General features: G+C 46.6%; 2 protein-coding genes across 2 annotated transcripts in view; both read left to right on the top strand.

Moving 5' to 3' along the window:
- LOC118589741 (multidrug and toxin extrusion protein 1) overlaps window positions 1-17,527 on the top strand; it is a 37,674-nt gene extending 20,147 nt beyond the window's left edge. The window contains exons 13-17 of the mRNA XM_036197275.1: window positions 6,691-6,760; window positions 7,023-7,155; window positions 12,129-12,223; window positions 12,886-12,964; window positions 17,112-17,527. Of these exons, the coding sequence (XP_036053168.1) occupies window positions 6,691-6,760; window positions 7,023-7,155; window positions 12,129-12,223; window positions 12,886-12,964; window positions 17,112-17,338 (604 nt within the window). The 3' untranslated portion in view covers window positions 17,339-17,527. The remainder of the gene's footprint in view (window positions 1-6,690; window positions 6,761-7,022; window positions 7,156-12,128; window positions 12,224-12,885; window positions 12,965-17,111) is intronic.
- A 1,465-nt stretch (window positions 17,528-18,992) lies between these two features.
- LOC118588258 (multidrug and toxin extrusion protein 2) overlaps window positions 18,993-27,761 on the top strand; it is a 45,320-nt gene continuing 36,551 nt past the window's right edge. The window contains exons 1-5 of the mRNA XM_036194477.1: window positions 18,993-19,145; window positions 19,226-19,327; window positions 25,589-25,657; window positions 26,647-26,795; window positions 27,327-27,369. Coding sequence (XP_036050370.1) covers window positions 18,993-19,145; window positions 19,226-19,327; window positions 25,589-25,657; window positions 26,647-26,795; window positions 27,327-27,369 — 516 coding nt within the window. The remainder of the gene's footprint in view (window positions 19,146-19,225; window positions 19,328-25,588; window positions 25,658-26,646; window positions 26,796-27,326; window positions 27,370-27,761) is intronic.

The raw sequence follows: 27,761 nt of genomic DNA, 5'->3' as shown, positions 1-27,761 counted from the left end.
TTTAGAAATTGTTTTAAATTACATTTAGTGTGTGTGTAAGGGAGACAGACAGACAGACAGACAGACAGATAGATAGACAGATGTCAGAGGACAACTTGCAGGAGACAATTCTCTCCTTCTACCATATTGATTCCAAGGATTGAACTCAGGTCATCAGGCTTGCGACATCTTTTGAACCCTCATGTGTATTTTTTTTCTTTTTTAAACTCTCCCATACCACTGTTTACATTTGCAGCTTGCATTTGGTTGTTTAGTGGTAGAATTCTTGCCTGCCACATTTGCAGGTTGGTTGGATATCCTATTTCCCTAATTAAAAAAAAAATGCTTGAAAATCTGAAAGCATTTGAGCACCAACATACCATAAATAGGAAATACATTTATCAGTTCAGGATTAACAATATTAAATGGGATAAAACAATTTAAAATAGATCGAAACTAGCCAAGTGCTGGTACAGCTCTGAGAAGCATTGTAGCTCAGAGCTCCTAAAAGCTTTAAGATACCAAGAGCACAGCCAGGCAGCCATGGCACACACCTTTAATCCCAGCACTTGAGAGGTAGAACCAGATAGATCTCTGTGAGTTCAAGGCCAGCCTGGTCTACAGAGTGAGATCCAAGACAGGCACCAAAACTACACAGAGAAACCCTGTCTCAAAACAAACAAACAAGATACCAAGAGCTGCCCCTGGTCCAGCAAAGATCAGGTTTGAGCCATGTTATAGCTCTGCACACCTCCAGAGCAGTAGCTCTGTGGGGCACTAAGTGGTCTTAACATATAGGGGTTCAGAACTGTTATGGGAACAATCAGGTCCTCATCTGAAGTGTGGAGTCTTGGAGGCCGAGGCAAGAACAAGTCCCCTCTGCCTACAGTTGCAGATGGAGTCCTGGAGGCTAGCTCACCTGAGCTCCTGCCAAGGAGGCCTCTGTCTCAAGTGAGTGTCCCAGTGAATTCTGAAGGCAGTTGTCTCTTCCTCCTCCACTGAATCCCAAAGGCCCCTGGACTCAGAAGCCCAAATGTGTAGGGTACTTGCTGCGACTGGCTGAATGTTGGTAGGAAAATAGAATCAATGGGGCTGGAGAGGTGGCTCAGAGGTTAAGAGCACTGGCTGCTCTTCCAGAGGTCCTTAGTTCAATTCCCAGCAACCACATGGTGGCTCACAACCATCTGTAATGAGATCTGGTGCCCTCTTTTGGTCTTCAGGTGTATATGCAGCTAGGACACTATATACATAAATAAATAAATCTAAGAAAAAAAAAGGGAGAAAAAAAGAAAATAGGCTCAACAATAGGAATAATTGAAGAACTTTCAAACCTGGAGAGGCGGGGAAGAACCCTGAGCCCACAAAAGGTGCTGGAGTTCGCAATCAGGTGGGCAGGTCCCTCTCCATAGATACTTGTTAAAATAGTCCAACTACTTCCAGAGTTCCCTGCAGGGCCCCTGACGCTTCCCTTCTCATTCAGCCGGAATGTTTCTTCTTCTGCAGCTGCTGCTGTGCCTATGATTGGCAGTTAGATTTCAGGCTCCAGCCTGCTGGCTGCCAGAGACTGCCGCCAAGTGGCCGCTAGAAAGCCCAGGGATGGGGCGTGCACCCTTGACAGTGTGAAACAGCAATGAGTTTTGCACATAGACTTAAGTTTCCTCCTCGGGATGGTTCATAATGTCTATGCAAATATTCTAACATCTGAATATACCTGAGGTCTCAAGCACTTTGGTCCTGGGGAATCCATCGGGATGGATGCTCAACCCAGTGATGAGTCCCCTTGGTGTCTCAGATCTGCCAAACTTTTAGAGTTTTAGAATATATTTGTCGCACCGATTAAAGTTCAAGATCTCATCAGTGAGTCGTCTTAGGACTGGCCCTGAAGTGATGGCTGAAGAGACAAACAAATCCATCCTGTGCTCGGCAAGGTTTTTGTCTTCCTCAGGAAGGCTAGCTCAGATGTTCTGACCATAGAGAAATGTCACAGAGACCCTTCGTATTTCAGATGCCTTTATCAGTCATCACAAACTGCCAACTTCCTTGTGGATTCAAAAAGCTATTGGAATAGATTCAGTTGCCTCAGTTGCTTCCTCACTGGCTTCGCTTCTGTCTTTGGATGGCAGGCTGACATTTTCTCAGCCTCAGCCATCCTTCCACAGATTACTCCCTTCAGGGTGGATGAGGAAGGCAACCATAAATAGCTCTATGTTTTTCTTTCTCAAAAGATGGACATGGGGCTTGGGCCAGGCACAGAGGTATAGAAGACTTCTTGTGCCTTCCACCATATGAATTCTGTGGAAGGGTGGTGTACTGTGGATTTTAGGCTGGAGTGGGCCTAGTGCCCCAGGTTGGCCTGGAGACCTTGCAGCTGGATGGCCAGACAGGAGCTGGTACCGGTACTGTCTGCTCAGGGGCTGTGAAAGTAGAAAAGCAGAAGCTGGCCCTCGAGTGAGCCGTCCCCTCCCCAACCAGGAATCTAGGGTGTAAAGCCTCTGCAGAAAGATCAGAAACCATCCTCTAAGCTGCTGGAGGAGACAGGATCATGCTACTGTACACTTGGTCCAATGTGGGGTCATCCTGGGGATACTCTTTAAAAGGGCATTCAGCCAGATCAGTTTCAAGAACTCGGGTTGGGCCCTGCTCCTGCTGGAGGAGGGCGTGGAAGAAGCCAACAAGAAGCTCCAGGAGATATGCAAAGGAGAGACCCTGGTGCAGGCCCCCAAGAAAAAGCAAAGCCTTGAGAACAAGTGAGAGGAAACCTGAGAACATCATGTTTCCACAGTTCTCGAAGTCTGCCCTGCAGCAGACCACCCTTAAGGCCAAGCAGCTTGGCTAGAGAAGGGAGAGGTTCTGTGACCCTCTCCAGAAGGGCAAACAATCCAGCATTGGCTATTCCCAATGACAGGAGTTTAAAGTTACAGAGTCCCCTTTCCTAGGGGCCCTGTATCCTTTCTTCTGCTCCCAGGACCCCATTTTGGTACCCCAGGCTATGGTTCACCATGCTCAACTCTTCAGTCCCTGTCACTGCTCTGAGCTCTCCTGCACATTCAAACTGAGGCTCTTGCTCTGCCCGGAGATGGGGCAGAGGGAGGGGAGAAGGTCGGGGGCTGGGTGGGGGATAGAGCTTGGGTGTATTCTGCCAGCAGGCTGATGGGTTCTTCATTTACTGAAGAGTGACTTGAAGCACGAGGGTGGGTCCTGGGAGGGTGGGAGGAGATGATTGGCAGGAAGCCGAAGCTCAATGATGCTCTTGATTTTGATCTTGTATCACTTATCACTTTGTTCTTAAATAAAAGAAACCTGAACACAGTTTTAAAAAAAGCATTTAGGGGCTGGAGAGAGGGCTCAGCAGTTAAGAGCGCTGGCTGCCCTTCCAGAGGACTCGGGTTCAGTTCCCAGCACCCACATGGCAGCTCACAACCATTTGTAACTCCAGTTCCAGGGAATCTTACATCTTCTTTTGGCCTCCAAGGGCACACCACCAAGTACACATGTGGTACATAGACATATGTGCAGGCAACACCCATGCACATAGAATCATAATGAACAATTAAAAAATACATTTAATTATTATATTTTCATATATGTATATACTATGCTTTGATCATACTCAGCTCCCACTACCCTATACATTTAATCATTTAGAGTATATATATATATATATATATATATATATATATATATTATTATTATTATTTTTTTTTTTCTAGACAGGGTTTCTCTGTGTAGCTTTGTACCTTTCCTGGATCTTGCTCTGTAGAGCAGGCTGGCCTCGAACTCACAAAGATCCACCTGCCTCTGCCTCCCAAGTGCTGGGATTAAAGGCGTGCACCACCACCGCCCAGCAAGTAGATTCTTTCTTTCTTTCTATTTATTTATTTATTTATCTATTTATTTATTTATTTATTTATTAGCTGAGGATCAAACTCAGGGCCTTGCGCTTGCTAGGCAAGCACTCTACCACTGAGCTAAATTCCCAACCTCTATTCTTTCTACTTATAAAATGCTGTAGCACACCGTATGTCCTGCTATCCCCTCAGTGGCTCTGTGACATGTGTGCACCATGTCCCTCAATCCTAGCATTTTTTGTCATGCTGGATTTTATTTTATGTCATTTTGTTTATCAGGCCCTAGGAACAGCAGACTGCAATAGACAGACAGGACAGATTCATATCCTTCCCAACCCCCAGTAGCAGACTAAACCACCTAGGTTTATGTGACCTCATTCTGTGATGTTTACATAGAGATGAAATTGGATAATAAGACATTTCTCAGAATGTATCCCTGTCATTCTGTGTGCATGACCAACCCATGGGCAGAATGAATGAAACAGATGAAATCCTACCTCAGCTAAACACCGTGAAGAGAACACAAAGAGATGATGGGTGAACCTAATCCATCTGCTGGTGGGATACAGCCCAGGCTCTATTCCCCTCCCGTCTCCCTTCCCTCTGCCCCCATCCCCAGCCAAGGATGTGGTCCAAGTGGCAGCCTGTAACTCTCACAGAAGGGCGTTTTTCAAACAAGTGTCTCTTATTTCTTACAAGGAAACCATTTTATTTATATCTTCAGTCTTTTCTAGGGTAATTTTGCAACAGGTAGGCAAGCAGGCAGACACACACACACACACACACACACACACACACACACACACACACACGATCATTAAAAATAAATCCTGAGATTAGTTCTCACAATCTCTTTTTATAAGGAAAATTAAAACCAAGAAGAACAAAGGCAGACATAGTCTCACGTGCCTGCAATTCCCCCTCTCAGGATATGAGGCAGGAGGATAACAGGCTTGAGGTCAGCCTGGGCTACATAGTGAGGCCCTGTGACAATAAACAGGACAAAACAAGGACAACAAAAAATACCACAGAAGAAGTAATTCTCTAGAATAATCGTGGACCCAAACTTACCCTAGAAAAGACTGAAGAGCTAAAGAAAGTGGTTTCCTTTCTAGAAGGGAAATTTGTTTTAAACCCCTCCCCCAAATCACTGATTCCAGAAGATTCCAGGGGAGAAAGTTTTCAAATCACCAAAATATAGATAATTCTAATGATGTTTAATCTTCCAAAGCACAGAAAAGGAAACTGCATTTCAGGTGAAGCAAATGTGTCCACGCAGTACCCAAATCTGGCAGTCTGCACATATACAAAGAAAGCCAGACTATTCCCAGTCACCCAAGCTGATTAAAAACCCAAAATAGGGCTGGAGACACAGCTCAGTGCTTTATAAACCTGAAGCCCTGGTTTGACCCTTGATACTGCAAAAATGAGTGACTTATCTATTTAAAAGTCCAAGGTAAGGGCCTGGGTGTGTGACTCAGTGGGAGAGCATGTATTTAGTGTGCGCATAGAAGGCCTTGCTTCAGGCCTAGGCATCGCCACTCCCCCGACCCCTAAAAAAAAAATTAAAACTCAAGATGAAATTTTAGAAGACAGGATTGAGGAGCACCACATTGCAAGGACATTTCAGGGAACTAGAAGAGAGAATGTCATCTACAGGCAGAAAAAGCCAGAGCAGGCTTAGAGTCATAGAGGAGGGCCGTGAGCCACGCAAGGGGAGTCTCCTCATATCCATTTGGATTTGCTTCTACTTCCATGAGCATTGAACAGGAGTGGTAAGAACTGTGGTCTGTGGGGACAGGGCAGTCATGGTGTGGCCCGAGAGGCAGTGGTCATTGGATTTGTTTGCACATACTTCTCATCCAAAGCTTTATTTTAACAAACAACTGTATTCCTGTGCTGGTTTGAGGGAAGAGACCATCCAGTCCCATGCTGGGTTCTTTATTCATTCACTCAGCAAATATCCACTGCCAGACAGTTTTTTTTTTTTTTTTTCTTTTCCCCAATCAGTGCCTCTGAGGGTGCTTCACCTGGTAACATTTTTTTCTTTCCCTTTACACATAGGCATTAAAATACAAATCTGTAGCATTAAGGGTAGAGTCCAAGTGAGAACCCTGGAATACTCTTACCAAACTTGGTTGACTGGGAAGAACATGTATTGTTTGATGGTGCCAGGACCAAACACAGGGACTCATGCACGCTCTGCCACTGAGTGGCACTCTGTACAGACAGCATGTGCAGGCTTGCTCTGTAATGCATCACTCAGACAGCTCTAGAGATGTGCATCCAAGGTCTGCCTCAGGAATTGGGTTAAACAGAGAGTGGCAAGTGCAATCTAAGCTTTGTTTTTGGTGGGTAGATGGGTACTAAATCATTCCGTTGGTTTTTATTGACTAAATGGATTGCATGTGTCTCCCCCCCCCCCAAAAAAAAGCTATGAACTGTATGTATTAGAAAATTGGTTTCTGATGTGTGTCACACAATGGTAGACTTGTCTCCACTTGGGATGCTGTGAATACATCAGGGCAGCTGGACAAAGAGCCCAGGCCTTGCTGAGCGAGGGTACACGTGGGGCCTCCTCTCCTGGGATCCATGACCTTCAGTTCTTGTTTCTTTTCTCTTTATGCCTATGGATGTTTGCCTGGTGTGTGTCTGTGTACCTCATGCATGTCTGGTGCCCATGGAAGCCAGAAGGGGCTCTTGGACCTGCTGAAACTGGAGTCAGAGGCAGTTATAAGGCTGTCATGTAGGAGCTGGGAATTGAACCTGGGTCCTCTGCAAAAACAAATGCTCTTAACCACTGAGCTGTCTTTCTGGCCCTTTCTTTCTCACTAAACTACCATGCACTCTGTTTTTCCGACAGAGACATCGTGGCCTTGGTGGCTCAAGTGGTCCCCATTTACGCTGTGTCCCACCTCTTTGAGAGTCTTGCTGTGAGTACTGAGCCTGCTTTCCCCCACACGCTTCCATGGTCTGCGTAAGCTGTTTCCTCGGATTATGCTAAATTTCAAGTGGGAAGAGAGGCTGGAGTGGTCTAGAGGGGCTACTGTTGATTGTTATCATGGCCACTTTTGCAAAAGCGTTATTAGAGTCATGTTCAAGTCTGAGGACCACAGAGGGGCTTTCTATGCTTGGAAGGTGGGCTCTTTCAAAGCACCAGCTGTGTTCATACTGATGGCTGTCACCTGCCCACAGTGTACCTGTGGAGGTGTTCTGAGGGGCACTGGAAACCAGAAGGTTGGAGCTATCGTTAACGCCATCGGGTATTATGTGATTGGCCTCCCCATCGGGATTGCACTGATGTTCGCAGCCAAGCTGGGAGTGATAGGTAAGCCTAACTGTGGGAAGACAGGCCAGCTGTCCACAGGCCCAGGGGATGATGTCCAAGCGCAGGGAAACGTCACTCCTCTGCCCTGACTTTCCCCACACTCCTGAACCTTGTCAGAGAGTGAGTGTGCAGGCAGTGGGTGAAAAGTGACCGTGAATCCAGAGCTGCCTGGTCACTTGCCCATGTGTCAGCAGTGGAGTATGGTAAAGGGTCTTTCCTGGTCTCCTCATTCTGAATCAGCCAGTCCTTAGTCCCAGGACTTGATGGCCAGGACCTCTGATGCACTGGGAAACATGTTGTATGTAGACCTTGCCCTGTTCCTTTAATGAGGATCCATAGTACTGTAAGGCCCCTAGCATGACACAACAATACTAAGGCCTTCTCCTGGTGTATTGAGGAGTTTAGGGTGATGTGGGGAAGCCCTAGGCTAGGATGCAAGAGGCTAGACACAAGACTTCCCAGAACAGTACCCTGTGTACTCAGTATGGAACAGGGCTGGCGGTGGGCTCCTTGTCACCTTGTCACCCTCCACAGCCTCTGCTCCACACTTGTCATCATCCATGTCTCTCATGTATCTCTGCAGAGGGACACATGGGAGGAATGTAGAGCAAGGGATGCTGGGGCAGATTCCTCTGTATGACCTTGCTGTGTTTGAAGCAGGGAGCTGAACCCATACGCTCTGAAATGACCAGAGTTCATTTTTTTTTTTTTTTTAAAGTAGGGAGTAGATAACTGTCCAGCTTTGGTTTCTAAAATAATAATTGAGAACACATTGGCAATGAGTAACTGGTTATGTGAAAACCCAACTGTTGTCTTTGGGGTAAAGAAGTGACTGACTGCGGCATGGTTTGTTTGAGTTCATCGGTGTGTGGCGGGCTCGGAGGTGCTTAGGCGTCATCCGATAGCTGCCCAGGACTTCCAGTCCCACATATGTAAGTGTGTCACTCTTTTTTTCTCAAGCTCAATAATATTTTAATGAAAAATATTGTTCTTCAAAGAAGGAGAGTGCCAGAGTTCCGTGGCCATGAAGGCGCGGATGATATTTGGCTGAGTTTCTGGCATTGTTCGTGGCTTGGGTCTGCCCAGGACAAAGCCAAAGGAAACACTTTAGAGGAGTCTAGTTTTTTGAGTAGTATTTTTATTTAACACAACATTTCCAAAATATTATTATTGTAACATGCAATCAGTACAAAATACTAAGGAGATACTTTAGTCTCTTTTGCAATATTATTTTAATTGATAAACACAATTATGAACATTTATAGAGCATAAAGTACTGTTTTGATGTATGCAGACAATGTGGACTGTTCAAGGCCAAGGTAATTAGATTTTTCCATCTCCTTGTGATGCGATCATTGTATACAGTAAATGATACGTCTGAAATTTAAAAAACAGTTTTTAAAAAACAGTTTTATTATATAACTTTGGCTAAGCTAGAACTCACTATGTAGACCAGGCTGGCCTAGAACTCACAGAAAGCCACCTGCCTCTGCATCCTGGCATGCGCCAGTGTAGCACGAACCGTTAGAATGTCTTATTAATAAAACAAACCTTGGGCCAGGTAGTGAGGTGAATGCTGAAAGATCAGAGAAGCAGAACAAGCCACAGCCACCTCACCTCACCAGTTCCTCAGCTGATCCTGTTTCCTCAGACTGGAAGCCTCTGTGTCCTCATCCAGAATGAATCTCAGCTGAGCTGTTGCTAAAAAGCCTAAAAGCTTAACCAGCAAAAATGCTTCTAGTTTCTGGTCTTCATGCCTTATATACCTTTCTGCTTTCTGCCATCACTCCCTGGGATTAAAGGTGTGAGTCACCGTGAGTGGCTGTTTCCTTAAACACACAGAGATCCAAGAGGATCTCTGCCTCTAGAATGCTAGGATTAAAGGTGTGTGCTACCACTGCCTATCCTCTATGTTTAATATTGTGGCTGTTCTGTTTTCTGACCCCAGATAAGTTTATTAGCATGCACAATATTTTGGGGAACACAATACCACCACACACCAGCATGTTCAATTATGTCCAACCTTGTTCTGTTGTTGTTTTCTTCTCTTATTTTTATCTTAGAAAGTTTTCTTATGTAGTCCAAGGAGGCCTTGAACGTGGGATCCTCCTGCTTAGCCTCCCAAGTGCTGGGATTACAGGTGTGTGTCCCCATGTCTGGCTGAGTTAAAATTTTAGAAAGGAATCTGCTTTAAATATAGATACATCTATGTCCCAAAGTCTGTATTTGGCTCCTCTTACCTCAATTGACAAAGCCGATCTGCTGTGTGAAAAGTAGATCAGGGGATTCCTGGGGGAAATGGCAGGGGTCCGGGGAGCTGAGGGCTGTGGGTGAGCATGTATTTGGTCCTTCCAATGGCCTCTTAGATAGAAGTATATAGTACAGGTTGGTTTCACCTTTCATGTTGCCACCATTAGGGTGTGCAGTGTGTACATGGCATTCCCAGAAGCACCTCAGAAGGCTGCAGGCTTTCTCATGCAGACTGACTAATTGGAACGGCTATCAGTTTCCTACAGGGTTTTCAAACACACAAATTCTTGGCCCTGCGCAGAGGATAGGATTCTGGTAGTCACCCTGTATCTTTTAACAGGTATTATGACATTAGTGGAAATCAAGTTCCTAACTCAAATTACAGCTAGAGCTAGCTGGGTGTGTCTGTCAAAAATCTTTAGAATGAACTTGAAGTTTCCATGTAGGAACTGGGAATTTGAAGGAAGAAGGCACAGGCCTTTCTTACTCTCTCCTGGGACTGGTAGGTGGTCACTGACTTTACTCCTATAAAGAGCAGACTGATCGATTAATCCTGATAAATGAGATTCAAGGGCAGCTGCTACCAAGGAGCAGAGCTGTAAACCTACCAGAGTAAAGATAAGCCTTTGAACTATGACTCAGAAGTTAGCCTTAGCCCTTCTATGAATCTGATCAGTTAGCAAAGTCTATATCCTGTTAGGCAAGGGAACCGGTGTCTTGGCAGAGAGTTGAAAGGCAAGCGGAGGAGTGGAGAGCATTATGGGGGATGAAGATGGCTCAGGTGTGTCCTGATTGAAAGCAGCTGAAGAGACATGGCCTTGTGTGATTGGTCCAGGTTTAATATGGTCTAGATGAGGAGATTGTCAGTTGCCAGTTGCTGGTTACAGTCATGATTTAGTTTCCTAGTGGTGGTAACTTGGCTCTCTGTGGGTGTAGTTTCTAGCAGGTGGGCTTCTTGGGCTGTTATGAGGCGAGGGGCTCCTTACATGGGCTGGTTGCTGCAGTAATGGGTTGCAGAGTTGGAGTCTCATGTGTTGTGGTCAGTGTCCATTTGTGTGCTCAGCCCTTCCTGACTGGCAGAACTTTGCTTCTGCTGCCCATTCACTGTGGACAAACTGCTCATCATCCGTGGTTCCCCATGTGCCCCATGCAAGTTTATTAGATAGACTCACCAGGACATGGGGATCCACTCTGTGTACCCTCCAGTCCTTCCCAAGTGTAACCAGCCCTGGAAGCAAAGCTTGTGCCCAAACAAAGTTAGGTTTGAAGGTTGAGCAGAAATCTCTGGGGGATTTTTAAGATTGATGATTTCTGCCAGGTGTGGTGACATACATCTTTAATCCCAGCACTGGGGAGGCAGAGGCAGGCTGATCTTTATGAGTTTGAGGCCTGCCTGGTCTACATAGTGCATACCAAACAAAACAAACAATGAAGAAAGATTTGTGGGTTCTAATTTAACCTCTCTACTATTCCACATGTCATCTCCATATCCATGCAAAGTAGGAGCAGGGTTTTACAAGCAGAATTTTGGAATGTAGAGATTGATTTCTAAGATAGTCTCTTCCAATGAGGGTGCAGCTCAGTAGAGAGTGCATGCCAGGCACGTGTGAGGTCCTGGGTTCCATCCCCAGTAGTTTGCTTCCTTTTTAGACATCACAAATGTACATAAGCTTTAGGGATTTTTTAAATTTTATTTTAAAATATCTTTGATATTATAATTATATCATTATTCCTTCCAGGGATGTTTTTAATGAGAGGTTTAGTATTCTGTTTTGCTAATTTTTAGCTGACAGTAACATACAATAATTTTCAAATCAAAGGCCCCTAGGAGTAATATCCAAATTAAAAATGAAATATTTAAACTCACTTATTAGCCATAAAAATATTAGCTTTAGTTGACAAGATGGCTCATCTGGTAAAGTGATTGCCACACAACCATGAAGACTCGAGTTTGGATCCCTAGAGCCCAGGTAAAAAGCTGGGTGGGTGTAAAACCAAGTAATACCAGTGTAGGGAGGCAAAGTCGGGGAATCCCCAGAGCAAGCTGCACTGTCAGATTGCCAGAACAGTGAGCTCTGGGTTCAGTGAGAGACCCTGTCTCAATATATATAAGGTGGAGAGAGACCTTGCTCATTATATAAGGTGGAGAGAGACCCTGCCTCAATATATAAGGTGGAGAGAGACCCTGCCTCAATATATAAGGTGGAGAGAGACCCTGCACATTATGTAAGGTGGAGAGAGACCCTGCCTCATTATATAAGGTGGAGAGAGACCCTGACTCAATATATAAGTAGAGAGTAATCAAGGAAGATGCCTGACATCAACCTCAAGCCTCCACAATTACACAAACACATGCACTCTCCCAATTTGTCTACACACATGCAAACATACACACACATGCATGTGTAGACCACATACATACCTATGTAAAAAAAAGTTAGTCTCCTCTTTTGAGGAGCACAAAACAATGATTTTTCTGGAGAAAGTATTTCTTTACAACTGGCCCATTTTTTAATATCCAATCACCATAAGCAAAAAGGACCCAAATAGCTTCCTGGACCTGTTGCTCTGACATTGTGAATCACGGCAGTGGCCTTAGGGAGTGCTGAGCCTCTGCAGGATGGAGGTCACTAGCCCACTGTGGGTTCTGTCTTGCCCATGGAAGCTGACTTAGTGTGGTTATTGTCTCCTTGAGCTAACCTGTCAAATATCTTCCCGTGCAGGTCTGTGGTCAGGGATCATCATCTGCAGTGTCTGTCAGGCCCTGTGTTTTCTGGTTTTCATTGCTCGGCTCAATTGGAAACTCGCCTGTCAACAGGTAACCATCCTCAATGTGCCCTAGTCTCTGAAAGTGCCAAACCAGACCGGATATGGCATGCATTCTTTCATTTTGGGAGGTTCTTTTTTATGCCATTTTTATGCTTTTTTGTTATTATTGGATTTGTTTTGTTTTAATAGGATTTTAAGGTGAAGGGCTGCATGATCCTGGTCCTATTCATTCCCCTTTGTTTGTTCAGTGAAATAGAAAAACAGGATTTCATTTTAAGTCTCTTGCTATGAAGAGCCAATTTCAGAAGAACTGGAACTGGAGAGATTTTCTCCAAGTTTGCCCTACTACTCTGTGTGTGTGTGTGTGTGTGTGTGTGTGTGTGTGTGTGTGTGTGTGTGTAAGACACTGTATGGTTCTTTTTCACTTTCCCAGGTCAATGTGAGGTCTGGAAATAGGATGTAGAAATGGCAGCTGAAGTAAGAAGATGAAGAAAGGCAAATGCCTTGGTCCATCTCCCTCTCAGATTAGCCTACTCCCCTTTCTCTCTTGGAACCCGGTTCAGTTTTGGAAGAGAGTTCCATAGTGATCCAGTAATGCTTTATCTCACATGCCAGTTCAGGGACATAGCTTCTCCTAAACCAGGTGGCCATGCTTATCAATGCTACCTGCTGACACTTGGTCTTAACTTTGAGTCTCACTTACTTTTCTAGGCTCAAGTACATGCCAATTTGAAGGTAAATGTGGTCCTGAATGGGAATTCTGCTGTCTCTCAGGAGCCAGCTCACCCAGGTATGCTACAACTCTCAGCTCTGGGGCAGACCTTGGCTATACAGGACTGCAGGGGCATCTGTGGGACACATCTGGATTAGCTGCTGTGAGCTCTCACTGAAGTGGGGCACTGAAGTTTCAGACACAAATGTCGGTTTCCACCCACTTTGAGATAAACTGACTTAAGCTTGTTCACTTGGATTCCACACATTAACAAACTGTTATGGGTGATAGTTCAAGCTTCTTAGGCCCTCTGCTAATACTTGGTACTTCTACAAACATTCTACGGGTGTTCCTTTTCTTTTTAAGTGTATATTGAGAATTTATGTCCATGTACAATAATTGTACTTATTCATGGGGTGCAGTGGACATCTCATTAGGTGTAGAAGAACACGTAGTGCCAAGAGTGGGAGAGCTGGCAGATCATCCCCTCACACACTTGTCCTTTATGTTGGGCACAGACTTATTCCTGATACTTAGCATTCCTGCGTGAGGAGCACATCTTGGAAGCTGGTATTTGCATCCTTGTTTTAATGTGGTTCCTGTGGTTGGCTAAGCATCATTCACTTTAAGCAGGTTTTTGCTTGGACTTTTGCATCATGAAAATACAATTACATTAGGCTGTTTGTTTGTTTGTTTTTTCTGTCAATTTAGTAATTCTTCCATATCCCCAGTTCCTTGGAAGGTTAGTAATGTTAACCTTTCACTCCTGTGAGCGAGGTAGACATGAATTCCTTCTACCTTCCTGCACTCTGTGCCTGATACAAGTTAGACAGGAGAAAAACAGTGTTTAGTTATGTCTGTAGATGTGGGAGTCCACACACCACAAGACTTGAAGGAGGTGAAGACATCTTTAAATCCTGCAAGCCCAGACACAGGGGTTCAGCAGGGCCCACCCTCACCAGGTGCTGCTCAGCCCTGGGCCACAGGTCTACATACAGACTGTCAGAGCAAAGCCAGCCCCGTCCCCAGGCTGGTTCACCCTGCAGGTTTCCAGCTTCCTTGTGATCTTGCTCTGGGACTTTGCTTTGTGTCATTAGTTCTCTGCCACCTTCAAGATGCTTTTTAAAATTCATTTTATTCTGATTTAACCATTATTTTGAGAGGAAGGGCTAATTTGTCAACTTCAGGAAATAATGTTATTTATCCTGTGTCCTTACTGTGAGGATTGCACGTGAGGAACTGGCAGACACAGCCTAAGTATTTTGTAGATGTGACCTAATATCTAATATTGTCTAAATTTAAAAGTTTTTCTTGTTTGTTTGTTTGTTTTTGTTTTTTGGGTTTTTTTTTTGGACAGGATCTATGTAGCTCAGGCTAGCCTTGAATTGGCATTTAGGTGAGAGTGACCTTGAAGTTCTGACCCTCTTGCTTCCCAAATTGACATTACAGGTGTACACCACCATGCCTGGTGAAACCTGTGTTATGATGTTCCAAAATATTTTGTCATGACTCTGAGGCCATTGTAACAATCTCAGCACAGATCGAAAATCCCTAATCTGGAATATTCTGAAATCCAAACCACTGGAATATGAAATACTTCTAATTCCCAAGCATTTCAAATAAGGTGTACTCAATCACTTTATACCCTCATGCTTTTTAAGACAGCTGATGCCGGCCTTCTTCTTAGGCTGCTAGGTAATCTGCCTTTATTTTTCTCTTGGAAAGTTTTTAGTGTGTTTTCCTGTTAGTATCCTTATTCCACAAGCCATGAGACCTGAGTCTTCTTCGTGTGAGTCATTATCTTGCTTGGTACTCAGTGGGTCCTTGGAGGTGGAGGGTCCCATATATTCAGGTCTGTGAATGTCTTGAGTTTTATGCTTAGTTTATCTGTCCTCCATTTGTTTTATTTTCAGTCTGATTAGGCAGGTATCAGCCCCTTGAAAAGCCTGACCCTAGGAAGCTCTCTGGCTCCCCAGGCTGGCTGCAGAGCAGGTTGCAGAGTGAATAGAGGCGCTCAGAGACAATGGACCAAACGTGGACCTGTTACCAGCAATTGTTAGGGTCAGAGCCTGGGTCCTGGCAGCTCTACCCCAGACTCAGCCCCTGTCCTCAATGGGCCAACTAAGCAAACAAGTAATGCTGGGAAGCAGAGAAAGGGGATTTATTATTCAGTATAGCCACACTGGAAAGAGGAACAAATAAAAAGGTCCAGTGACAGATCTCCCCTTCTCCTTCAGGGTCCTGACATGAGGTTTAGGTTTAAGCAGAGGGCACAAGGAATGTATAGGTGTGTAGTCCTGGTCAACATGTGGTCCTGCCCCTCAGCGACACATCACTGATAGTCTTTCCTGCAAGATTGTCTGAGAAGTTGTCAGAACTGTGTAATCTCTTTGTGGGAGACAAGCTCCTCTCTGGCTGGCACCAGGCATCGGCCTTCTCCTTCTCCTAGCATGAGATTTCGGGAGGATGCCAATGTCTTGGGAACCACTGTTGTACTAGTCTGATGGCTGAAGGAAGGGGCACAGTGTCTCTAAAAGATCTTCATCCCTACTTGGATGGTTCCAGAGTCATCTCCTGATGAAGTACAAAGCCAATAAGCACAACCCAGAGATAAGATCCAAAAGTGTCCTGGAAATCCTCCCTCAGCAGTACTGGGGATAGCATTTGGTTTTCTATCATGATAAACAGAAACCGAGAATTGAATCTTTAAATTGTGCTCTATTCAGCATACTGGAAGATGTGAGAAGCCCGAGGGAGCCCTGCCTACCTCCTCCTTCTCTTACTAGCATATTTACAGAGAACAGGGAACAGAGGTGTCTTAGGGTTTCTATTGCTGTGAAAGACACCATGACCATGGCAACTCTTATAAAGGAAAACATTTCATTGAGGGCTGGCTTACAGTTTGGAGGTTCAGGAAGCATGGCAGAGTGTAGACAGACATGGTGCTGGAGAGGGGCTGAGAGTTCTGCATCTGGATCCTCGGGCAGCAGGAAGGAAGAGTGAGCCACTGGGCCTAGATTGAGCTTGTGAAACCTCAAAGTGACACACTTCCTCCAGCAAGGCCACACCTCAAAATGGTGTCACTATGAGCCTTTAGGGACCATTCTCATTTAAACTACCACATTCCACTCTCTGGCCTGCATAGGCTTGTAGCTATAACATAACCCAGAAGTGCATTCAATCCAACTTCAAAAGTCCCCACATAACAGTCTCAACCCTGTTTAAAAGTCCAAAGTCTCTTCTGAAACTCATGGCAATCTCTTATGTATTATCTCTTGTAAGATCAAAATTAAAAAGCAGATCACATACTTCCAACATACAATGGCACCAGGATGTACTTTACTGTCCCAAAGGGAGGAAAAAGAGCATAGTGAGGAAATATTCAAACCACAAGAGGCAATAAACCTTTTCAGAGTGTAGTCTTGTCCCCTGGCCAGATATTTGGCCTTGTCTCTGAGTTTCATAGCAGGGGAGGGCTGGCCAAGGTCACTGAGGCTTGCATTTCTCCTGAGCCAGTTTGGATGACATTTAGATTGAAAGTTAACTCTGAACAAACAGACCATTAGCAGCGCTTACCCGCAAGCTGCTTACAGTAGGCACTCATGGATTCCTTCCTAGAGAATGGGGTGCAAATATGCTCTTGCAAGTTGTAAAATGCTGCCATTTCTTACTACAAAAAGAAACACAAATGTGCCCCTATTTGTCCCCTATGAGTATCTCTGGGAGCAAAGGCAGTAAAAAGATTATATTGGAGTCACTTATGCCTATTTCTATGGGAGAGACTTAGCATAGGTCAAGGCAGGGACACTTCTGAACATGCACAAATCATGCATGTGCAAAATGGTGGACAGGAACGTCTGGACAGAGAGTGTCAGTATAATGAGGTTGTAGTGGGCAAAGTGTGTGGCAGGTCAGCCAGAGAGTGGGTCAGAATGGCTTGGCAATTCTGATGGCTTCCTTATGGTTTTCTCTGCAGGGCCTTATCTGAAACCAACCATAATAACTTGAAGGGACATTAATAGTCATTTTAAGGGATGGCAGCAGGTGCATAGCCCTAAGATCTCTTACCTAGCAGTCAACAATGGTTTCTTTTATTTATTTATCAAAACAACTGCTTCTCGAATCAACTCTCTCCTAGCAATAATCATAAATAATAACCAGCATTTGTACATATGAAACTAAAAATCCTTTCATGCTGCTCACTAAGGTGCTTTTATCCTCACAGTGAGTCCTGAAAGCCATGGGGAAATCATGATGACAGATCTCGAAAAAAAAGATGAGACTCACTTGGACCAGCAGACGAACCAGCAACAAGTTTCGCCTGTCCACCCGAAGGACAGCCATAAACTGTCTGGGAAACAGTTAGCCCTCCGGCGAGGGCTCCTACTCCTGGGAGTGGTAGTCGTCTTGGTGGGGGGGATCTTAGTGAGAGTCTATGTCAGAATTGAGTGATGTGGAAGACTCAAAGATCAAGCCACACGGGTGCTCCTCAGTTTATGAGATTAACACCTGACCAAACCAACACATATTGAAAATACTACATCAGGACTGGGGGTGTTGTGTGACAGACAAACACCTGCTTAGTGTGTTCAGGGCCCTCTAACAAGTATGCTCTCTCTCTCTCTCTCTCTCTCTCTCTCTCTCTCTCTCACACACACACACACACACATACACAGAGAGAGAGAGAGACAGAGAGACTGAGAGTCATACATACACACACACACACACACACACACACACACACACACACACAGAGAGAGAGAGAGAGAGAGAGAGAGAGAGAGGGAACGAACACATGTTTTGGGAGTGGACAATGCATGCAATACACTTAACCTACCAAACACCACTGTTCCAAATACTGTACCAACTAGAATGTTAATTTTTCACCCCTGGGTTGCAGGACCACCTGGGGGCTGTAGCTCACCATCACTGTCCCATATTGCTGAAGGATGGTGTCACACATTGTGAACCCAGGAAAAGCTCCCAGTTCAAAATAGTCTCTACTAAATGCATGTCATTTTTGCACCCATGTAAAGTTGAGAGCCCTTGGAAAGTGAATGACTGTAAGTCAGGGACCACATGTAGCTTTGAACTTACAGACAATTCACAGGCCTGGCAGTGGCCAGTCATTTTAGCTAACAGAATTCAGCTGTGCTTATGGGTTTTATGAACTGAGAATTCAAAATTTTTTTCTAATAAGGAATAAAGAAACACCATATTGTGGTCTAAAACAATATGGGGAAGATGATGTTGAAATATTAATTCATCCACCACAGTCCAACAAGGACTGCTGTGTACTGACTGTATTCAGGTGTGGATTTCCCATTTCTTCTGCCTTGTTTTCTAAGATAGAGACCTGTATCTGAACTGCTTCTATAGTTTTATTGTGTGAGTTCTATTAAATACATTTTATGTCTCTCGGTTATTTTAATGTCTCTAGATTATTATTCTGTGATCGAACATCATTTATTAACCATCAGAGGGAGCTCAGATCTCCTGTGGGGATGCAGGCAGGGAAGGCCTCTGGAGCCGTGATGTGGTGAAGATCTAAACATGAGTGACAGTTCCTGGTGGTGGCCAGAGGACAAAGCTTTAATAAAGGCATTAAGATGAAGCCCAACTCTTTTAGCCTCTTAAAGAGTTATGTACACACTGATAACTCAGCAAACTTTCAAAGAACAGAAAAGGAACACAATTAGGAAATTCAGCTACTGTGAGTAAAACCGGTTCCATTCAGCGACTGTGAGTAAAACCAGTTCAATTTATTTTGTTTTTCTTTTGGTGGTTGGGGCTGGAACTCCATCCACTGCAGGCGAGTATTCCTCACTGAGCTACACCCACAGCCTTCTATCGGTTGGGTTTGGTTGGGACCCCCTAAAGCCTCCCGCAGAGAGTCATTCTTGTTGGGTAAATACGATGACATTTTCCAGCCACCCAGATCGAGGCTTGTCCCGCGCGCGCTGCGCTCGGTGACGGTTGGACTTGGACGCGGCGCCCGGGGTGGGGTGGCGCGTGGGGCGGGTCCCGAGCCGCTGCCCGCGCCCCGCAGTGGGCCACTCCGCCCTCAGCTCCACGTGCCGTTCCCGCCAGCATCAGAGCCTGCACCATGGAGCCCGCCGAGGACAGCCTGGGCGCGGCCACCCGGCTTCCGGAGCCACCCGACGCCCCGCAGTGGCGCATCCCTGGCGGCCTGCGGGGAGCGCTGTCCCCTGGTGTGCTGCGGGAGGCAGCCGCGCTGGTGGCGCTCGCGGGCCCGGTGGTGAGTAGGACCGGGAGCCGCCGCGGGTGTCGGGCGGCCGCAGGAAGGCCGAGGGTGACCGCCTTTTCTGCTCCTTGCAGTTCTTGGCGCAGCTGATGATCTTTCTCATCAGCATTGTCAGTTCCATCTTCTGCGGGCACCTGGGCAAAATCGAGCTGGACGCCGTGACGCTCGCGGTCTCCGTAGGTGTTAACTTTGTTTCTGCTGATGGCGTGGTAAAGCCTCGGGAGTAAAGCTTTAACGTGCTTTTATTTGTGTCTTTATTTCTTTGCTGGAGACGAACTCGGGGCCGTGTGTGTGTGTGTGTGTGTGTGTGTGTGTGTGTGTGTGTGTGTGTGTGTGTGTGTAAGAGATTGAGTGCCGAGCAGATCTCACGGGCACTGTGGAAGGAACGTCCCAAACAGAGGCATGGTGCAAGGCTACCTTAGATGAACGACACATCCCTGTCTTCTGAAACGGAACTACCAAAGCTATTAGTTACACTGTTCGTTAAGATTGCACTTTCTCTTGTAGTGTGTCGTCCTTACGATCACCCGTCCTTAGAAGCCTCCCTCCGTATAGTGCGGTAGGGGAGAGCTGCTGTGATAGCATTTGATCTGCACCTTCAAACATGAGAAAAACTCCTCCTCCGGGTGCGGGGATGGCTACTGGGTCCTCCCCTATTTCAGAAAATGTCCCTTCTACCTCCCTAGGATGTCGCAATGCCCTGTGTGACAATGGGGGCCTGCAGTTTCTCTGTCAGCATCATGGTAGAGTACCTGGCTATGAAGAGTCTCAATTTATAGGACTATTACTGTATTGACCGAAACAATTCACCCCCACCCCCATCTCTGTCTCCGTCTCTGTCTGTTTTCTGTCTCATTCTCTCTCTCTCTCTCTCTCTCTCTCTCTCTCTCTCTCTCTCAGTGTCTTCTCTAGGGAAGATGAGCTTGGCCACTGCATAGTATTGGGCACTGTCCAGTGTCCTGGTCACCTAGGGTTGTGAATGTGTTGACAGGATGGCCATTAGAGACCTGGTGTTTTCCTAACCCTGGTGTCCCAGCCAGGAAGCTCCCTTTTGGGCATCCCATCCCATTCTGTGCTTTTCCTCAAATCCAGTCAGCCACCTCAGCCCCTGGGAGCCTCTCTTTGCTGTCATCTTTGGGGGTGTGGCTTGACTCTGCTCATTCCCCCTCACTGATTTCTAGGACCCCTGCCTCTCCTGCAGTCTCCTTACAGTAGGAACAAGTGCTTGGCTTCATGTTTCTAGGCTCTCCTCAGCCTATAGACCCTCAGTTTGGTTCTCACTCCATCCTGCCTGCTCTTGACCCATGGAGTCCTTACACCAGGATGCCCCAACCTTCTACAGCTCCTGTGGCCCTGCTGGGTTCCTGCCCCAATACTAAACAGGCAGCTCGCCCTCCCCTCTTTCCTCTTCCTCCTTCCTCTCACCCCCCCCCCCCCCCATTCCATATATCCGGTCCTTTGGAAGCCCAATCCAGCACTCCCCATCCACCACACTCTGGGACCTTCTTGCTCATCGCCACGCTTTGTAAATACATCAAGGGTTTCTATGAACATATCCCACCACCTCTGGCTTCTCTTCCCCTTCTCTCTTTGCCAGGGTCTACACTCAGCCTCACCTGCTGCAGTCCGCTCTCTACTCTCCCACGGACTCTACCAATTCACCCCAACTGGCTGGTTTTGTGTGTCAACTTGACACAAGCTAGAGTCATCAGAGGAAGGAGCCTCAGCTGAAGAAATGCCTCCTTGAGATCCAGCTGTAAGGCATTTTCTCATTTGGTGATCAATCGGGGAGGGCCCGGCCCGTTATGTGTGGTGCCATCCCTGGGCTGCTGGTCCTGGGTTCTATAAGAAGGTGGGCTGAGCAGAGGAAGCAAGCCAGTAAGCAGTTCCCCTCCATGGCTCTGCATCAGCTCCTGCCTCCAGGTTCCTGCCCTGTTTGAGTTCCTGTCCTGACTTCCTTCTGTGATGAACAGCAAGGCAGAAGTGAAAGCCAAATAAACCCTTTCCTCCCCAACTTGCTCTTTGGTCACGGTGTTTCAAGGCAGCAATAGAAACCCTGACTAAGACATCACTGGACTCTGCCCACGGTTGTCAGGAGTGTTCACCTTTGTGCTTGCCACCATGTCACCCCCCATCTGGCCATCCTCCAGGCTGTCACCGCTAGGAACTCCCCACAGTGTTTCTTCTCAGCCTCGGCTTGGCTATGGCCTCTGATAGCTGCACTCTTCTCTCTTTATATTTTTCTGCTTTCCCCCTTTTTATTTCATTTAAATTAATTATTAACTAATGCTGCAGTGAGCAGTTGAACCCGGGACCTTGCACACGCCAGGCAGCACTCTACTACAGAGATAATACCCCCAGCCCTCCGCTTTCTGTTTTAAATGTCGTCTGTCTGTGTCTCTCCAGTCAGTGTCTCCATCCTTGACATGGGCTCCCAGTTCTTGTGGAGGGTGGCCAGGTGGACCAGCAGGAGACCAGCGTTGAAACCAAACCAGCGCTTGCTGCAGCTGCATCTCCCAGGCAATGCTGGGAGTTTTCCATTCCGTCTTGGTAGTGGTGAGGACAAGCTCCGAGCCTTACGTTTGCACTCTGTCAGCCCCTCACCTTAGGCCCTCTCCATCCATCAGCTGCCATGTTCCTTAGAGCCTCTCTGCATTTCTTCTGCTTCCGGTGGTACTCTGCTGTGAAGGCTTCAGGCTCTCTTCTTCATTCTGAAGCCCTTTCCGGTGTTCCCCGGAAGGCTGAGGTCTTGCCTCTGGTCACTTGGTGCTGGTGTTTCCTGCCTTTGCATTTTTCTCTCAAGTTGGGGAGGAGTGAGCGCCTTGTTTGGTGAAGCTTGAGTCTTGCCATAGATCTGGGTCACCCAGATGTTTTGGAGTCACATAGCTGTGCTGTCCTGCCTGAGCTCACCTGGCATCTCCTTGTCTTTTTCTTTGTCTGTCAGCCTTTCTGGCTGGGCTTTTCTGTCCTGCACTTTGGTGAGGATTGCAAGCCTCAAAGTTTTGTGTCTGCATCACACCATGAGTCTTTCCTTCCTTCCTTCCTTCCTTCCTTCCTTCCTTCCTTCCTTCCTTCCTTCCTTTCATTAAAATTATTTTAAGATATATCTTTTTTTGAGGAAAACCAAATTAAAATAGTGTGTGTGTGCTGTTTTTTTGTTTTTGTTTTGTTTTTTTGTTTTTGTTTGTTTTGTTTTTTTGCTTCGTTTTTGTTTTTTTGGCAATTTCCTTTCCTTTTCCCATTTATGCCTCTAGAGTTTTTGATGTAAAAACAACAGGAATAAATGCAACCCACAGTAAGATGGGAGGCTTGGTGGTGGCATGTGGGAAGGCTGGTGTGTTCCACAGGCAGGGCTTTCTGCAGATAAGGTCCTGAATAGAGCGAGCCACTGTCGGCCTTTGTAAGTGGGTCAAGGGAATATGTTGCTTCTAATGGATGTTAACTTGTAACTAACTTTTGGGAAGACGTTGGACTTGATGGCACCATGATTAGATATGTTAAGTTTTATAAATTTTGCTTTTGAGACAGGGTCTTGCTCAGTAACCCAGGCTGGCCTTGAACTCTCAATATTCTTGCCTCAGTCAGAATTACAGGTCTAGTAATTTTTGTCTTGTCTTTGGTTATAATGTTGTCCATGGTAAGAGAGAGCGCTAACACTGCTCAGCCTAGTAGAAATTTGAACAAACGTGGGCTACAGAGGATGACTGACATTCTAAGCCAGCCAAAGGCAGCTAGTGTGTGACAGCAACAGCAACAATAAGACGACACTCTCATGTATGAATTTAAAAAGCAAACAAAACTTTTTATAAAGTAAGGTACCTCCCCCAATTCTTTTCCTTGATTGGCTCAGTAGTAGTGTGTACCTAACACTGTGCCATGAACCCCTGGATTTCATGTCTGGTCGGGTAACTTTAGGACACTCCACATGTGGCCTGCTATTGACCTCTTGAGGCTAGGAGGTGTAGATTCCCAGGTATCTCGGTCCCTTCCTACCATCTCAAAGCATTGGGCACTTTATAGAGAAAGGTTTCTTTAGCTCGCACTTCAGGACATTTAGGAGCATGGCACCAGCTTCTGCTGAGCTCTGGTGGGGGTCTCACCATCACAAGTGGATGGCATCATGGCTTATGAGAGGAGCAAGCAGTTACACAGTGTGGCAGGAAGCAAGAGTAACTCTGGCATCTGGCTCGCTCTCCTTACAATTCATTCGCCCAGGAACAAATTAGGTCCCAGGAGAACTTTAGTTTTTTGAGACGGTCTCGTGAAGCCCAGCCTGACCTCAAACTCACTGTGTAGTAAAGGGTAGGCCCCAGCCTCTGCCCCTTCTGCCTCCACCTCTCCAGGACTGGGGTTACAGGCATGTGCCACCATGCCCAGCTCACGCAGCACTGGATTCTCACTCTAGGATAGCACTCTGCCCTACTGAGCTGCATCTTCTGCCCTGTGTGAGAACTTACTAGCCCCATCTGAGGCTGACATCCCAGCGACTTAATCACCCTCCACTAAATGTCATTTCTTGAAGGCCCCACTACCTCCCAATTACACCATACAAAGGACCAGACTTTCAGCACATACACCATTGGGGACCACATTTCATTAGCCAAAACACCAGGTCAGAATCTTGGTAAGTAAAGCAGTTAATTTACCTGGAGTTAACATCAGCTGCTATTTGTGAGACCCAGAATGAAGAAGTGCACTGTACTTTCTCTCTCCTCTGTTGGCCTGGACAATAACACACTTTGCCCTATCCCTCAACTTACGGGCTAATCTCTGGGTAGTTGGGGAGTGGATGAGATCTGCTTGACAGTGTGGTATCAGCCTAATCCTTACCGGACTACTAAAACCTTAGGTATGTAGCCAGACCTCCCAGCTTCAGGTCACAGCACGTAACCTAGGTAAATACAGTAAGTTTTCTGTCACTCAGGCCACCTCCTAAAATGGGGAACTATAACTCTATGTACGTGTGACTTAGGACAGTGCCTGGTCCTAACTCCATAGACACGAAGAGCCTGGCGCATAGTGTATGTTCAGTAAACAATGTGTGTGTGCGTGTGTTTGCAGGTACAGCACCCCTGCCCATGCATTCGGAGTCCAGAGGAGAAGGTGGGTGTCCTGCTCTCTCCCTCTCCACCTCACTCCTTGAGGCAGAATCTTTTATCAAAACTAGAGCTGGGCTGGAGGGTTGGCAAGCTCCAGGGTCTGCTTATCTCCACAGCACACCACATCAAGTCCTGGAGCTATACGTGCATGCAGCTTTTAAGGGGTTCTGGGGAACCAGACCCAGTTCTCACACCTACATAGCAAACACTATTACCATGGAGCTCTCTGCCAAGCCTGGCTTTAAATAGGTTCTTCTTCTTCTCCTTCTCCTCCTCCTCCTCCTCCTCTTCCTCCTCCTATCTTCCTCCTCCTCCCTCCCTCCCCTCCTTTCTCTCTGACACCCTAACCTGTTACTTTTGAATGCATATCCTCTGGCAGACGAGGTACACAGTCTTAGATAATAGCAAAGCTTTTGTGTTTATTTGATTTTTTTAGTTTTGAAGGTGGGGTTTGGCTCTGGTACTGAGACTGGCCATGAGCTCCTTGGGCTCTGGTGACTCTTCTGCCTCAGTCCTGCCAGGTGCTGGGACCACGGGACTCATCACAGTGCCTGGCTTTCCTTTGCTAAAGCAGAAGCTCTTGCATAATGTATTAAGAAAATCTAGGCTTGCTGGGTGTGGTGACACTCACCTTTAATCCCAGAACTTGTTAGTAAGAGGCAATTTCTGTGAGTTTGAGGCTAGCCTGGTCTACAGAGTGAGTTCCAAGCCCGCAATGGCTATATAGAGAAAACCTGTCTCAACAAGAAACAAAGTGAAAAGGCTTTAAGCTCCCCTGGTTGACCTATCGTGGCTGTGGTTCTAGGTTAGAAAAGGCATTTGTGTTTGGTAATCCTCAAGAAGCTATGCGGCCATCTGAACCACAGGAGCCTGGGCATTCACGTGGGCGTGCATGCTCTTTGAAAATGAGCTGCTGAGTTGGGCTCAGTGGCCCAGACCTTTAATCCCAGCACCAGGGAGGCAGAAGCAGGCAGATCTCTGTGAGCTGGAGACCAATCTGGTCTACATAGTGAGCTCCAGGACAGAGAGAGCTACATAGTGAGACCCTGGAACAACAACAAATAAACAAAAACCAACCAAATAAAAATGGCTGGGCAAGGTAGGTGGCACATGCCTTTAATTCCAACACTGAGGAGGCAGAGGCAAGCTGATCTCTGTGAGTTCAAGGCCAGCCTGGTCTACACAGAGAGTTCCAGTACAGCTATAACTAAATAAGGAGACCTTGTCTCATAAAATCAAAATGAGCTGCCGAGGCTCCTTGGCTCTGAGCAGCCGCAGCCTGCTGTACTTGGCCTGTTTCTTTCTTTCTTTCTTTCTTTTTTTTTTTTTTTCTTGCAGGTTGTGAATGTCACTGGGATTTCAGTGGGAACCGGCTTGGCCTCAGCTTGTGACACGCTGATGTCTCAGGTGAGAACCTCTTTGCCCACATGGGCTCTTGGCAGTTGCCTAGGGAACCACACACTGTGGTTTGGCAGCCCTTTATGTATGGACAGCACAGCTAGCTTGACCAACACTCAGCTAACTCAGCTGTGACTCTCATGAGGCTTCATTTGTGACTCTGCTAGGGCACAAGAAGGTTACAGCTCATGCTGATGGCACAGCAGTGAGCGGGCTTTGCGCGATGGGGACAAGGAGAGGTACAGTAGGAAAACAAACAGAACCTGTTTTTATCCAACAGTTTAAAGCAGAGGAACTTATTAGCCTGACTTATTAGGCTGGGACCTCTGTTTGCAGGGAAAACAGTCTGGTATCTTTCTACCTCCTTAAATTTTCAGTTTGTGTGTCCTTTAGCAAAGGGACTCCGCTTTTGTTGGTTGGGTTTGGTCCTGGTGCAGGAGCACAGGCAGATCAATGGGTCCCATTGTGTTTGGCAGACGATTCTGCACTCCAGGCCTGGTCTGCGCAGGGGCTGCGCTTTCCTTGTCCCTTGCTCCGAGCTCCCATGTAAGCTTCTTAAAAGCGGCCTTTGCACTCCAGGGCCTACCTCTGCACCGAACTCCGTCCCCATCACCGCCGGTCCCGCTGGGCTTAGCCTTTGCTCGGTCTCCTTGGAGCTTCTTCAATAACATCGTCAAGTGAACACAAGCCATCCTTAACCATCCGGGCTACCTCAGCACAGTGTGTGTCCTTTTTCCTCTACACCCCTGTGCTATGCCTACCCCTTTCCTAAAGCTTCATTTCCAAGAGCAGGGAACAGTTGTCCTAGAACACATACAATGCCACACTAGCAGTTGGCTGTCTGGGACCTGGCAGCCGTCTCCCCCACCTCCCCCATTACCTTCCTCCTGCCCCGCCACCTGGGCAGTGCTGCAGGGAACATGGCTGCCAGAGCTGCTGGGCCTGCTGGAAGTGGGGGGCCTTGGTCCCCACGTTTGCTGAAACACTGTTTTTCCAAGTCCTTTGGAGGCAGGAACCTGAAGCGCGTGGGGGTCATCCTACAAAGGGGCATCCTCATCTTGCTGCTCTGCTGTTTCCCGTGCTGGGCCATCTTTCTCAACACCGAGCACCTGCTCCTGCTCCTGCAGCAGGACCCGGAAGTCGCCAGGTGAGCACCTGGCTCAGAGTCTGGGGGTCAGCAGTAGGTGGCAGACATTCTCAGCTGACCAGGAGCTGTGACCATGACCACAGAATGACAGGCGCAGGGCCCAGGCAGCGCACACCGATGCAGCGGGCTATCTCTTTTGTGTCCGGCACAGTTTTTTCCCACAGGGAGTCCAACGCACAGCTGTCTTCACTGTTGTGTTTAGGGTTGGGTTTTATAAAACTTAACAATCTAGTGGAGTCTCTGCTCTTGGGCTTGGTTCTTGCCAAAGGTTTCTACATCACATTGTGCTCAACTTGTAGCAAGTTTCCCTGTGCCCCCCCCCCCCCATCACTCCGCTGAGAAGTGTCTGCTGTCCCTTCCCCCAACTTTAGGGACCACTTAGCAGCTTTTGGCTGCTGCTGGTGCTTTGACTCATTGTCTTACCAAGAGGTGTTTAGTTTTAACTTTTAGAAGATACCCCTGAGCTGGACCTGAAGGGAGGGTGACCAGAAACCACTTCACTATTGGCTGAAAGCTGTCTTCTTGTTCCAGGATAGCCCAGGTTTATGTGATGATTTGCATCCCTGCTCTTCCTGTAAGTTTCATAGCTTCTGTGTTTCTTTATTAGTGTATAATCATAGACACACTAATAGCAGTGATATGAAGTCATGATTTCCATTGAGGCACTTGCATACATGTATATAATGCACTTTGCTCAGACCCCTTTCCCCCTCTTTCCTTCTTCTACCTTCCCCTGGTTCCTGTGGTCCTACTCAACTTCCCCTGTATAACCCCTCCCTCTCAGTTCTACACATGAGAGAAAATATGTAATAATTGTCCTTCTGAGTCTGGCTTCTCACCTAAATGAGGAGCACAAGTTCCGTTCAGTTTCCTAAAGAGGACATGATTTCAATATTAATGGCAGAATAGTATTCCATTGTCTTACATAGGCCACATTTTCTTTATCTGTTTGACCATTGCTGGCCA

Source organism: Onychomys torridus, chromosome 8 (assembly GCF_903995425.1).
Source record: "Onychomys torridus chromosome 8, mOncTor1.1, whole genome shotgun sequence".
In the NCBI taxonomy this organism is placed as follows: domain Eukaryota; kingdom Metazoa; phylum Chordata; class Mammalia; order Rodentia; family Cricetidae; genus Onychomys; species Onychomys torridus.
This window is presented reverse-complemented; position numbering and strand designations above follow the sequence as displayed.